The sequence below is a fragment of the Macaca thibetana genome, chromosome X (genome assembly GCF_024542745.1).
Source record: "Macaca thibetana thibetana isolate TM-01 chromosome X, ASM2454274v1, whole genome shotgun sequence".
NCBI lineage: Eukaryota > Metazoa > Chordata > Mammalia > Primates > Cercopithecidae > Macaca > Macaca thibetana.
In genome coordinates, this window is record NC_065598.1 from 71721600 (window position 1) to 71737198 (window position 15599).

Sequence of the window (15599 nt, forward strand, 5' to 3'; positions counted from 1 at the left end):
CTCTTACAATTTAATAATATAAAAATAACCCAATTTTTTAAATGGACAAACTATTTGAACAGGCACTTTATTAAATAAGATATACAGATGGCAAACTATGACAGAAAAAGGTGCCAAACGTCATTAATTTTTAGGAAAATACAAATCAAAATCTCAATGAGATATAATTATAAGCCCAATAGAAGGGCTAAAATTTAAAAGTTTGATAATATCAAGTGTTTTCAAGGATGTGGGCCAACTAGAACTCTCATTCCATGCTAGTGGAAATGTAAAATACACAACCACTTTGGAAACTATTTTAGGTGATTCCTAAAGGATCTAGAACCAGAAATACCATTTGACCCAGCAATCCCATTACTGGATATATACCCAAAGGATTATAAATCATTCTACTATAAAGACACATGCACACATATGTTTATTGCAGCACTGTTCACAATAACAAAGACTTGGAAGCAACCCAAATGCCCATCAATGATAGACTGGATAAAGAAAATGTGGCACATATACACTATAGAATACTATGCAGCCATAAAAAAGGATGTGTTCATGTCCTTTGCAGGGACATGGATGAAGCTGGAAACCATCATTCTCAGCAAACTAACACAGGAACAGAAAACCAACCACCACATGTTCTCACTCATAAGTGGGAGCTGAACAATGAGAACACATGGACACAGGGAGGGGAACATCACACACCGGGGCCTGTCAGGGGTTGGGGGGCTAGGGGAGGGATAGTCTTAGGAGAAATACCTAATGTAGATAGATCACAGGTTGATGGGTTCAGCAAACCACCATGGCACATGTATACCTATGTATCAAACCTGCACGTTCTACACATGTATCCCAGAACTTAAAGTATAGTTTAAAAAACATGGAACTTCCTTAATCTGATAAAGCCATCTAGAAAGTATGAGAGAGTGAGCATCTACCACACACAGGTACAGGACAGAAAAATGGTTCATTAAAAAAAAAATTCTATGCTTGCCATATGACTTGGCCATCCCACTCCTTGGTATTTACCCAAGCACAGGTTTACACAAAGTCTTGGTCACAAATGTTTATAGCAGCTTTATGTGTATGAGCAAAAAACTAGAAACACCTCTGATATCCATTAATAGATGGAAAAGTAAATTTGTGTGTGTGTGTGTGTGTGTGTGTGTGTGTGTGTGTATCTCTCTCCAGTGGAATACTACTCATCAATAAAAAGAAATGAATTATTCTTACACACAGCAACAAAGGTGAATCTCAACTATGCTGACTGGAAGAAGCCAGATAAAACAAAACAAAAAAAATACATTTGTACAATTCTGCTTGTTTAAAATTCTAGAAAATGAAAACTGATAGTAACGAAATAAATCAGTGGTTGCCTGGTGATGGGGCAGGGGTTATTTATGAAAGCTCAGAAGAAAACTTTTGGGAGAGATGGATATGTTCATTATTTTGATTGTAGCGATGGTTTCACAGATGTAAACGTATTTCGAAATGCACCAGATTGTATATTATAAAAGTATATAGTTTTTTTGTAGTATAAAGGCACAAAAAATGCAGAACAATAAAATTAAAGTATGTTTCTTTGAATTAAAAAGTATGAGATTTTAATGTTTTTATAGATGTTTCCAAGTTGCACTTAAAAAATGATCTATGAATTTTAACTTACATCAGCAATGTATAAGAACATCTGTTTCAGCATGTCCTTGCCTACAATAGGTAGTGTAATTTGTAAAAATTGGCTGACTTAATAGACAAAAAATTTTTGTTTTTGTTTTTTATTTTTTTTTTTTGTTTTGTTTTTTTGTTTTTTTTTGTTTCTTTTTTTGTTTTTTTTTTTTTCTTTTTTCTTTTTTTTTTTTTTTTTTTTTTTTGTGTTTGTTTTTTTTTTTTGTTTTTGTTTTTTTTGTTTTTTTTTTTTTTTTTTTTTTTGAAGTTTTTTTTTTTTTTTTAAAATTAAGTTTTGTTTTTTTTTTTTTTTTTATTTTTTTTTGTTCTGTTTTTTGTTTTTTTTTTTTTTTGTGTTGTGTTGTTTTTTGGTTGTTTTTTTTTTTTTTTTTTTTTTTTTTTTTTGTTGTTTTTTATGTTTTTTCTTTACATTTTTTTTTTTTTGTTTTTTTTTTTTTTGTTTTCTTTTTTGTTTTTTTTTTTTTTTTTTTTTGGAGCTGTTTTTTTTTTTTTTTTTGATAGTTGTAAAAAATTGGCTGACTTAATAGACAAAAAATAGTATTTTAGGTTATTTTAATTTGCATTTCTTTACAGTGAAGTTGAACAAGTTTAATGTTTATTTTTCATTTTAATTTCTATTTTGTTAATTGCATCCTTTGCCTATTTTCTTTTTCCAAAATTTTAAAATAATTTCATCTTTTATTTTAGATTCAGGGGGTACATGTGCAGGTTCGTTAGATGGGTATATTGTGTGATGCTGAGGTTTGGGGTATAGATCCCATCACCTAGGTAGTGAGCATAGTACCCAATAGGTAGTTTTTCAACCCACCCCCTTCTGTTCTCCCCCAACTAGTAGTCCTCAGTGTCTATTGTTGCCATCTTTGTTTCCATGTGTACTCAATGTTTAGCTCCCACTTATGAGTGAGAACAGGCATTATTTGGTTTCCTGTTTCTGTGTTAATTTTCTTAGGATTATGGCCTCCAGCTGCATCCATGTTGCTGAAAAGGATAAGATTTCATTATTTTTTATGGCTGTGTAGTATCCATAGTGTATATGTACTACATTTTCTTTGTCCATTCCTCTGTTGATGGACACTTAGGTTGATTGCATATCTTTGCTGCTGTGATTAGTGCTGTGATGAACATATATGTACATAAGTCTTTTTGTTAGAAGGATTTGTTTTCCTTCAATATATACCCAGTAGTGGGATTGCTGGGTGGCATGGCAGTTCTGTTTTAAGTGTTTTTGAGAAATCTTGAAACTGCTTTCCACAGTGGCTGGACTAATTTACATCCCCATCAACAGTTTATAAGCATACCCTTTTCTCTGGAGCTTCACCAGCATCTGTTATTTTTTGACTTTTTAATAATAGCCATTCTGACTGATGTGAGATAGTACCTCATTGTGGTTTGGATTTGCAGTTCTCTGACGATTAGTGATGATGAGCATCTGTTCATCATGTCCTTTGCCCATTTTTAGTGGTTTTTTTTTTTTTTTTTTTTTTGCTTGTTTGCTTGTTAAGTTCCCTACAGATTCTGGATATTAAACTTTTATCAGATACATCTTTGCAAATATTTTCTCCCATTCTGTAGATTGTTTTTGCTACTGATAATTTCTTTTGCTATGCAGAAGCTCTTTAGTTTAATTAGGTCCCACTTGTTAATTTTTTGTTTCTGTTGCAATTGCCTTTGGAGACTTGGCCAAAAATTCTTTGCCAAGGCCAATGTTAAGAAGGGTATTTCCTAGGGTTGCTTCTAGGATTTTTATAGTTTGAAGTCTTACATTTAAGTCTTTAATCCATCTTGAGTTAATGTTTGCATATGGAGAAAATTAAGGGTCCAGTTTCAGTCTTCTGCATATGGCTAGCCAGTTATCCCAGCATCATTAATTGAATAGAGAGTTCTATCCTCATTGATTGCTTTTGTTGTTTTGTCCATTTTCTAACTGTTGTGTTTTTCTTTTGTTTACTGATTTGCAAGAGCTTTGTAAATTAAGCATACTAAATTTTGTGTGTTGTATAGGTTGCAAATATTTTTCAAGTTTGTCTTTTCATTTTGAAGAAAATATAATCTAGAATAAGTGTATTTTTGGGGTAAAATTATGGCAATTTTTTATATATAAAATTTTGAGGCAAAATGAAAAAAACAGCATTTATTCTAAGTTTTAAACACATGGGATTCATTTTATCTTTCATCCTTTTTTATTTAAAAAACTTCAAAAGAAAATTAAGATCCAAACTGAAAACAACCTGAATGTCTATCAGTAGAAGAATGCATTAATACATTATATATGTCCAAATAATTAATGCATTCTTCTACTGATAGACATTCAAGTTGTTTTCTATTATTATCAGAATATGAGGCCCGGTGTGGTGGCTAATCCCAACACTTTGGGAGGCCGAGGTGGGCAGATCACTTGAGGTCAGGAGTTAGACACCAGCCTGGCCAACAGGGAGAAACCCCATCTCTACCAAAAATACAAAAAGTAGCCAGGCATGGTGGCACACACCTAGAATCCCAGCTACTTGGGTTGCTGAGGAAGAAGAATCACTTGAACCTGGGAGGCAGAGGTTGCAGTGAGCCGAGATCACGCCACTGCACTCCAACCTGGGCAACAGAGTGAGACTCCATCTCAAACAACAACAACAACAACAACAACAACAACAACAACTACTACATATATATATATGAGTGTGCTATTTCCACAAAGTGAATCACTTTATTAATATATTTGGATAGAGTGCCCTGCTTATCTAGGGAAGCATATAAAAAATGCATTTCAAAGTTCCTTAGCACATTAAAGGTCCTGATAAGTACTGCACTAAATACTAGGTTCCACGATATGCACAAAAAAGAAAGGATCCAACAGTTAAATAAAATTTAAGGGACCACTACAACCTCCTTTTGGTGAGTCACAAAATTCAATAGTGTAGTAAAACCCCTGAGAATTCCTACACTAAAGCCAATTTTCTAATTTTACTTATATAGGATTTTATAAATTTATTCACCAGATATTTTTTCTTCCCTTTAACATCTGTTACCATGCCAAAGTAGTAGTGTTTTCCCTAGGAAAATACTAAAATAAAATAGACAGATTAGCACCACAGATAATCCAAATCTAGATATTCCTATCATACAAGTTGTCTTACCTAAACATCAAACATTTCATCAAACATTCCTTTTCCTTTGGAAAAGGAAACAGACTTAGTTCTCTCCTCTTTTAATCTTTGATAATAAATAAAGACACATCACAAATAACTCAGATTTTGAAATGTAGTGCCATGGTGGAAACAGCATGCTTTGATGTCAGATAGACCTGAGTTACAACCCTAGGTTGGCCACTTAGGTTGGATAAGTGATTTAACCTCTCTGCACATCAGTTTTCTCGTAAGTAAAATGAGAATAGTAACATTCATCTTACAGTTGATGTGAGGATTAAATAAGATCATGTATATCAAGTACACACCAAAGTGTCTGGCATATACAAAGTTTTATACAATATCTACACTTGTACACAGTAGAATTTCTGTAAGGGAAAGAACTGAAGACCTGAGAACCCATGAACAGATTGATAAGCTTCTGAATAATTGCTAGCTTTTTTCATGAGAATAGGATTACAAGTTTCATCAGATCAGAGCTATAAGCTCTGTAATAGTTATTTCTATTACTAACATTCTTTCAATATTTAATTACACTGGGTTTATACCTGCGAGTGTTGCAAAAAGAAGGTCGTTGAGCTTTTCAGCAGGCCAAAGAGAATCCCATGTGTAAAGCTGTCTGCCACTGCTTAACAAACTCATAGCATTTTAGGAGGGTTAGAGTGTAGGAAGGATGCTTTTTTGCCCTTAGTGGGTACGAGTAGGTTATTAACTGACATAATGCAGTCAGGCAAACGAAAGCTATTTGTAATCTGCACCATTTCAGAGACCTGGAATGAAACAGGAGGAGGCTTATAATTCACAGTATAAGAGTAAATAACCTTAATGGAATGTTTGGGTGTCTGGGTCCCTGGAGGTTTTTTTTAGCACAAGTGACATAAGTGTGAGTTTGCAGGGAATAAGGGCATCTTTTTTTTTTTCAGTACACTGCCAAGGGAAATTATGTACAGAACTTCTGCTTATGCATGCATTACAAGAGTGAAGAATTTAAAATCTTTTTCACCCAGGATAAGAACTTATTTCTTTTCTAGTTTTTCTCCCAAGCCTTCTTCTTAGCAGTCCAGGTGCCACTGTATGTGTCTCCCTCAGAATACTGACCTGTCTGAGAGATGCAGGAAATGTGAAAACTGCTACGTTTCCGTTTCCACAGCAAGAGATGATGAGCCTTCTGGATAATCTGCAAGGTTGAAATGTGAAGATGATCAAATGTCCCCGTGCCTTATATGGGTGGGTATTCATTCACTGGCAGTTTTCCTTCTTGTCCAGTCTCTGCAGGCAACAGATATCTGCAAACCTCTAAAGACTGATGTGTAACAAAGAAGCATTTGTAACCAGACATTCACGTTCTAAGAATAGTCAGCCTGCTATACTATTAACTAAGATTATTTATCAGCATTATCTGATCTATAATACTGGCTGGTATTTGACTTAAATAGCCATGATGACAGCTCAACATAATCTGACTTTAATGGAATGTTTTGCATCTTGATAACCACAAAATTACCCTGTTTTGCTGTTATTCCACTGGACATAATTGAGATAGCTATTACAGTACTTCAGGTGATGGTGTGTTTCTAAAAAAGGAATGAGTATATAGAAAATAAGAGGCTTTGGGATTAACAAGCAACATCATTTATGGTACAAATGTTTTTGTTTCTGACCTCCAACCTTTTGGGAGAGCACACTCTGAATCAGCTTGCTGAATGTATAGGTAATCACTTTTCTCATACTCACAGCATAATAATATACTTGGCATTTTGAGAATAAAAAAGTTGACAGTAGCCATCCCCTACAGTTTCTGCACAGTACAGTGTCTTTTATGTGCCATTCAGAGTGCTTTCTTAAGTGTGAAATCTAGATTCCCAAAGATAGAGGCCAGCCAGTCAGTGTGGCCTTGCCACAGAAGGCTGCAAGCTCTCATGCCACTGAGTTAAACAGGCAGATTCCAGATACCAGGTTGCTTTCTTCCAGGAAAATTGGAAAAATGAAAGTGGCTCTGAGAATGTCTCTTTGGAATCATGACCTCATGGTAGGCCCAACATTCTGTCTTGTCTGGAATCCTAGCCTTAGGGTATTCTTCCCCTTAAGTCTGGGCAGAAAGCAAATGTATTGGCCTAGGTCATCAGTGAAAGATATACAGAAAATAACTTTATGTTTATTAAATAAAGACAAAAATAAGTTGCAAGTGCTTAAGAATATATCTCATCTCGCCTACCCAACATTTCTACTAAGAAGGCAACTGAAAAATAGTGAAAGACAATTCCGAAAGTGCAATAAATTTCCTTGCCTTGCTGTTCCAATGAAGTGATGCTAATTCTTTCAATGTTCACTCCTTGCTGATGGTTGGCTATTTCAGAATTTTTAGGTGTGGTTTGGTGATGAACTTTTCCAAAAGTTGGCTGTTTGGATTCTGCTTTTAGGATGATTTTACCTTTTCCTACTGCAACTTACACTCTTATTTGGCATAGAAAATTTTTCCTCCAAGCAATTATTTGAATTAAAATCCTGCTCTTGTAGACACTGAGGCTTGAGCTGAAAACCCAATTATCAACTTTGTGGTTTTACTCCTAGGGTAACATTAAGCTAAGGCTGCAAAGGTAGCTCACCGGGTGAGGACTAAATTAAAAAAGGAAGATATCTAAAATAATCAGGCTCTGGGTAATAGAAGACAAACACAGAATTTAGGGAGTCAATTCACCTTCACCTCCTACCATCTGCACCTATACTGCTTCCCCCAACTACACCTGCCCTTGCTGCCTATGTAGTAGTGATTTCACTTACTCAATATATGTCTACTTGAACCAAGAATGATGTTATTTTAGTCTTAGTGTGTGCTGGTTAAGCTCTGGCTCTCTTCCTATCTTTTCCTAGACCTCCTTTAATTTAAAACTCTAGGTTCTCAAATAAACCCTTGATACTGTGTGAAGTGACTTTGGCAGTATATGTACACTTCTTTCTAGCCATTGGTTCTCAGAGATTGGGAAAAGCAGAGATAATGACAGAATGGAGTCTGGGAAAACTTAGGTTGAGTCACCACTGCTTTATGACTTTATATAAGTCACATTACCTCCCCAGCCTCAGCTTTTTCATCTATAAAACAGGGGCAATACTCTTTCATTCATAGTATTTTTGGGATACTCTACCCCAAACCATGAGCATTGTCTAATGTTCTATTCTTGACCCTCTGGCTTTCTCATCCCCATTTATTTCCTCGTCCATGTGGATGCATGTCAACACTGCTTAGGTGATTACTAGTTTTACATTTTATCTTCTTTCCTTAGTTTTATTCTGTCTTTGCTGATTCCTCTTTACCTCCATGGATTTAACTGCCATTTCTATAAAAATGACTCCCAGATCTCTCTAGTCAGTGGGACTATTTCCAGATACTTAAAATGTCTCTTGGCTTTGATCATTCCTCTCAATTTGTAGTGTTACTACCACTCATGAATCCATTGCAACACATGCACAGTTTTTTGCTGTTCTTTCCAGTTCTTGTCTCTCCAAATTCCAATCCATCCTGCATACTAGCACCCAAGTAATCTTTCTAAAATTAATCCTTCCTTATATCAATATGTCACTCAAGATCATAAACTTAAAAGCTATTTTCTAATGTATCAAGTCTACAAAACTCTCTATCATCTGGCCGTATCTTACCTCTCTAAGACTATAGCCCACAACCACAATGTCCACCCTATGCTTCAGTGTTCTTACCACATTCATGTTGTAACTCTTACCTGGAATGCTAATTCCTTCTTCCTAGCATCTATCCTGATGTTTCCCATCCCAACAACACCTAGCTTAAGTCCTGCCTCATCCTCAGAACTCTCACCAGAACAGCCCACTTTCCTGGAATGTTAATTCCTTCTTCCCAGCATCTATCCTGATGTTTCTCATTCCAATAACATCTAGCTTAAGTCCTGACTCATCCTTGAAACTCTCACCAGAATAGCCCACTTCCCTCCTTTACTGATATACTCAGGTTTAAGCATCACTAACAATTACACAATTTCCACACGTATCACACATTGCTTAATGCAGAGCTAAGCCTATATTAGGTATGTAATTAGTAGCATCATTTTTATGGCAATGAGCACACCAAGTCTTGTGTTAGATTATCTTTCCCTGCAATTGCAAACTCCTTGAGGACAGAGGCCACCCTTTATTTATCTTTATGTCCCTCCACAGGACCTTGTTTGATGTGTACCCTCAGGAAATGCTTTATGAATTGAACTAATTGATTAGAGACTTGCCTTATTTCAGGAACACACACCAATTTAGAGCTTAGGGTTTGACAACAAAGGTAAAGGAGTAAAATGAACATCCATGATATTACTGCATGAAGTAAATTTTCCAAGAGCTGAGAGTATGGATACATTCTTATTTAGAAACACAGGGAAAAAGTCATTTGGAAAATGCCTCGCTACCCAAAGGAGTACCCTTCTATAACCCAGTGTATTGCATTTGATGTTTTCAGAAATGAGGCCTAGGCTTCCTACTCTCATGCAAAGGCAAATGACAAGTGTATGAACAGGTTGTTTATAGGCATGTGGCCAAAATGCTAGGGTAGATGTGTTAAGAGGGAACAAGTAAGTGTATATGGAGAGAATACATGAAGAAAGAAATTTGGTTCCAGAATGTGGAAGATATATAAATTATGCATGTTTACAGTGGCCTCTAGTTTATAATAGCATTCCTTCTGAAAAAGGAAAGGAGCCATTTGGTGAAAGATATCAGGTTGAGGTTGGAGCCATTTGGTGAAAGATATCAAGTTGAGGTTAGTCAGCTTGACATCTGTCCCATCAATGTAAGGTGGTATCAAAATGTGATATTATAGCTGAAGATAGCTTAAAGATCATGGAATTTAAACAGGTCCAAAGAGAAGAGGCATTCCAAAAGTCATGCATTGAACTTAGTGGCAGAGGTGGGAGATGCTTCCCATGCTAGAGCTCTATCCATATTTTTCCACCTTCTCTTTCTGGTGAGAGGTACAGGAACTAAAATAATTGTCTTTCAAGTGGTCCATAAAAGATCCATAAACTGAAAGGTAAATAGGAACAAAGGAGAGATACTGGGTGGTATAGTTGTTAAGAGTTTAGACTTTTGAGCCAGGATCTGTTGCTTGCTAGCTGTGTGACTTTGGGTTTCTTTGAGCTTAAGTTTTGTCATCTATAAAATGGGGTTATTTAATGTTTATAACTCACAAAGTAGTTATACCTATTAAATGTTACAAACCCTGTAGATCACCTGGCATATAATTGGTATTCAACAAATGTTACTTGCACACTTTGAAATAATCTAACAATCATTTTCTACATGCAATCTTATTTTCCAAGAGTTGCAGAGAGTACTGAAATAAAGACGATGATGTCTCTGACTCCAGTGAGTTCCCATATAGTCCCCAAACTCTTTACTGGAGCCAGGCTACTTTCTTCATGTCCTCTTCACTTATCTTGGGGTCTTGTCCACTACAACCTGTGACTTTCCTTATACCTTCTGCTTCTGCACTCCTCACTGACAATCCAGATCTTAGCTAGTCTTCAAGGCCCAAATTCTACCTTCTCTGTGAAGCCTTTTCTGACCAAACCAACCCACAGGAAATCATCGTATCCTTTGAATTTTGATAGCACACACTTTATAGTTCTATTCATTTGACCAACAACATATCCTGTATTGTGTTTTGTTAGGCAGCTTTTCATGTATGTATTTTATCACCCCCACTACCCCAAATTTCAGAAATGTTAGTTTATTTATTTATTTATTTTTGACGAAGTCTCACTCTGTCACCCAGGCTGGAGTACAGTGTTGCGATCGCAGATCACTGCAAGCTCCACCTCCCGAGTTCACACCATTCTCCTGACTCAGCCTCCCGAGTAGCTGGGACTACAGGCATCTGCCACCATACCCAGCTAATTTTTTTTTTTTTTTTGTATTTTTAGTAGAGATGGGGTTTCATCGTGTTAGCCAGGATGGTCTTGATCTCCTGACCTCGTGATCTGCCTGCCTCGGCCTCCCAAAGTGTTGGGATTACAGGCATGAGCCACCGTGTCCGGCCAGAAATGTTAGTTTTTCCCTATTCTCTCTCCTTTTTCCTATGATATTCTTGGTCAACCAGACAGCCATCCTACCCCAGAATGGTAATGCCTCTTCATTCCTCATATGAGGGAATAAAAGAGAAAAAATCTTTTGGAAAACATCCACTTATCTAATCATCCCAAATATGTAATCAAAAGTATACAACTCATGTGAAGACTATATTGTTAAGATGTTAGTATAGGCCAAGGTATCTTGAATTCCTATATAGAAAGCTGGTAAATAATTGACTAAGACTAAAGACTCTCCCATCATTGGCACTACCTATCGCCAATATGCATGGAAATACATAAGGGCAATTTGGTACCCTTGAAGAAGTACATTCTTTGAGACAGAAGGCATTAATTTAACTTATGACTCTGTCTCAAAGTCCTGTGGCAGTTTTGAAATTCCTAGGAATAATCGTACAGATCTGGTTAGGTCTGAAGAAATAAGTGATAAAGTAATTTTTTTTCTTCAAGCAAGATTTAATCATTGTCTCTGACTGGGAGATGATTGCACAGAATGTCACCCACAGATGCTTCTAAACAACAAAATTCTTGATGTGAAAGGCCTCTCATCTCTGAACCAGAGCTCTTGTATACAGGATGTACTTGGAGAGTCTGAATTCTGATGAAGAGAAGGGCTCTCACCAATCCTCTCAGAAGGTCCGGGGATTACAGCAATCTCTGGCATAGGATGAAAGTGTGTTTTGATAGGAGAATCACTTCCTCATCTTCCTGAAACATTTTCTTCACATCATGCCCCAGCTCAAAAACCTTCAGTAGTTCCCCATCACTCACAGAATAAATTTATTAGTCTTGTGTCTAAAGTCCCACCCAACCTGATGTCAATTTACCTGCTGAATTAATCTAATAATCATTTTCTATATGTAACCCTGTTTTGAAAGAGGTGCAGAGAATATTGAAATAAAGATGATGAGTTCTCTTATTTTAATGAGTTCTCATCTATTCCCTTACTGCCCAAAATTTCTACTGGAGTCAGGCTACTTTCTTCATGTCCCCCTCACTTAGCTTGGGGTGTTGTGCATTACAACCTGTGACTTTCCTTTTACCTTTGACCTCTTCATTCCTTGCCACCAATCTAGATCCTATCTAATCTTCAAGGTCCAAATTCTACCTATGTAAAGCCTTTTCTGACCACCCTGGCCCATAGCAAATCACCTTTCCTTTGAATTCGTATAGCACAAATTTTATGGTTTTAATCATTTGGCAAATAATGTATCCTGTATTGTGTTCTGTTAGGGAACTTTTTATGTATGTATCTTATCTCCCCAAATAAATAAAAGACCCTTGAGCTGAGACAATATATTGTATTGCCTGAACACCCCTTCTGGGTCCAATCTCATAACCTTAATATTCTCTCAATAAATATTAGTTTATTTCTTCTGTTATTCTTTCTAACAGGTTATTTGTCATGGCAGCAGAAAGTATCAGATTGAAAATAAATCAGAAATTTCTTCTACTGTGAGCAGCATTAATGGGTGTCGTACAAAGAAAGTTTTATCCAAATAAAGAAAGAAAGAAAGAGGAAATAGGCTATAATATATAAAACATTTAATACACTTGAGTCTGATGTCAGTATTTTTTCAGGACAAGTGTCCAGCATTTCACAGGAAGGGGATTAATTCCCCCGAGTCCTGATTATCATTAACCCTGGAAGGTTGTATTAGCACACTCAAGAAAATGTTTGTTTTTGTATTATACCTTTACTTGATAAAAATATCCCTTCTAGGATATATTCTATAAAAATTATCAAAATAAAGAGGCAATTTATAGTCACATTAGCTCAAGGTAAAAGCCGCTGTTTAGTTAAGAAAAGTTCAGTTCTTTTATTGCTCGATTTTTTTTTTTTGAGACAGGGTCTCACTCTGTTGCCCAGGCTGGAGTGCAGTTATGTGGTCAGTTTACTCCAGCCTTGACCTCCTGGGCTCAAACGATCCTCCCACCTCTCAGCCTCCTGAGTAGCTGGGACTACAGATGCACACCATGACACCCAGTTAATTTTGTATTTTTTTCATAGAGAAGAGGTTTCACCATGTTGCTCAGGCTGGTCTCAAACTCCTGGGCTCAAGCAGTCTGCCAGCCTCAGTTTCCCACAGTGCTGGGATTACAGGCATAAGCCACTGCACCTGGCCAGCTGGATTCTTTTAAAATTATTTTTTCTTGTCATGGTTAGTATACTGATAGAGAGTAACTGGAATAAGCTATGCATAATTATCATGTACCCGGGGCTTGACTATGACCTGGAGCTCTCTACTGGATTTTCAACCAGGCTGACAGAAGAGCTCAGTGAGGAGAGAAACTGACTTTACCTTCCTTACTAGGAAATGAACTATGCCTAATGGATAGAGATGATATAATTAAATTTGACAGTTCCGCTTTGGAAGTTTCCACATTTGGGATGGGCAGAGCTCCCACTGTTTACTAAAGCCTAGGAAAAACAGAGCTTAAGGCACCATCTACTACTGAAAAGAAGACAGTGACCTAATGGGGGAAAAAAACTGAAATCCAACAGGTAAATTACAAAGAATCTCTAAGCAAACATAATGAATAAAAACCAAAACAAGTCAGACAGAGAAGACTGGAATAAATAATTCTTCAATGCAAAAACACAGATGTGCATCCACAAGAAGTAATACTGAACAGGGAACCATAACCTTCCCAAATGCACAAAGCAAGGAACCAGTGACTGACCCTAATGAGCAGCAATATTTGAGCCCTCTGATCAGCAATTCAAAATGGCAACGTTATGGAAACTCAGTGATTTCCAAGATAACACAGAGAAGCAATTCAGAAATTTATCAGAAAAAGTTAATAAAAATTTAAATAGAAGAAAATCAGATAGAAATCATGAAACTGAGAAATACATTTGCTAATCTGAAAAAAATCATTAGAGGCTCTCAATAACAAAATGGAGCAGAAGAAAGAATCAGTGAGCTCAAAGAAAAGTTTTTTGAAAATAAAGGAGAGAAAAAGAATGAAAAGGAAAAGAGATCACCTACAAGATACAGAAAACTGCCTCCAAACATCAAATGTAAGAATTATTTGTGTACAAGAGGGAGTTGAGCAAGAGCAAGGGAATTAAAAGCATAATTCAAGAAATAATAACAAAAACTTTCCAAAACTTGAGAAAGATAAATATCCAGGTATAGTAAGGTCAGAGCACACCAAACAGATTCAACCAAAATCGTCTACCCCAAAGGCACATAATACTCAAACTACCCCAAGGCATATAATAGTCAAACTCTCAAAGGTCAAGGTTAAAGATAAGATCCTAAATATAGCAAGAGAAAAGATGTGAATGACATATAAAGGAGCTTCAATTTATTTGGCAACAGACTTCTCAATGGAAACCATACAGGTCAGGAGGGAGTAGGATGACATTTTCAAACTACTGGGGGGCAGGGAGCAGGAAGCTGTCATCCAAGAATACTGTATCCAGCAAAGTTATCCTTCAAAAATAAAGCAGAGATAAAAGTCTTTCCCAGACAAACAAAAGTTGAGAGAATTAACCATCACCAGACCAATCTTACAAGAAATAGTAAAGGAGCTCTTCAATTTGAAAGCATGTGAAAAGAAAACATTTGAAGGTATATAATCCACTTGTAAAATTAAGTACATGGACAAACCCAGAGTATTCTACTACTGTAATTGTGTAATCAACTCAAAACTCTAGTATCCAACCCAGAATACAAATCTATCAAAAACAATAATCACTGAAGAAACCCGTTAAAAGATAGGTAGTATAAAAATACATAAGTAGAGATGATTAAAATCAAAACGTAGAGGAGATGAAGTTAAATTGTAGAATTTTTTTCTTTGTTTCTATTATTTTCTTTGTGATTTAAGATAAGCTGTCCTCTCTTTAAAATAACTTGTTACATCTATGACATATTTTTTGGTAAGCCTCATGGCAGCCAGAATGCAAAAACCTATAACAGATTCACTAAAAATAAAAAGCAATTAAAACTTAATGCCAGAGAAAATAACATAGCTACCAAGGAAGAAAGAAAGAAGGGAAGAGAGGAGCTGCAAAACAACCAGAAAACAAGCAAAAAAGGGCAGTAGAAAGTCCTTACTTGCCAATAACAACATTGAATGTAAATGGGTTCAATTCTCCAATTATAAGGCATAGAAGAGACTGGGTGGAGCGAGATGGCTGAATAGATGCCTCCACCAATCATCCTCCCCATAGCAACACCAAATTGAGCAACTAATTACACAAAAAGCACTGTCATAAGAACCAAAAATCATATGAGAGATTACAGTACCTGGTTTCAACATCATTTTAAGCAAAGAGGCACTGAAGACGGTAGGGAAGACAGTCTTGAATTGCCTACACCACCCCTCTCCCATCTCCTAGCAGTGGTTGCATGGTATGGAGAGAGACTCTATGAACTTGGGAGAGGGAGAGTGCAGTGACTGTGGCAGTTTGTGTTGGAACTCAGTGCTGCCCTATCACAGCAGAAAGCAACACTGGGCAGAACTCAGCTGGTGCCCACAGAGGAAGCATTTAGACAAGCCCTAATCAGGTAAGAAATGCCAATCCCAGTGGTCAGAACCTGAGTTGTAGAAAGCACTGCTACTGTAAGCTAAGTCTCTGGGGTCTTAAATAAACTTGAAAGGCAGTCTAGGGCAAAAGGACTGCAATTCCTGGGCAAATCCTGGAGCTTTGTTGGGCTCAGAGCCA

General features: G+C 36.5%; 1 protein-coding gene across 2 annotated transcripts in view; it reads right to left on the reverse strand.

The window, feature by feature from the left end:
* Positions 1 to 15599, reverse strand: part of ZDHHC15 (zinc finger DHHC-type palmitoyltransferase 15) — a 149112-nt gene that overhangs the window by 9142 nt on the left and 124371 nt on the right. For both annotated transcript variants that reach the window (XM_050776390.1, XM_050776389.1), the window contains one exon: positions 5916 to 5994. In XM_050776390.1, coding sequence (XP_050632347.1) covers positions 5948 to 5994 — 47 coding nt within the window. In that variant the 3' untranslated portion in view covers positions 5916 to 5947. The remainder of the gene's footprint in view (positions 1 to 5915; positions 5995 to 15599) is intronic.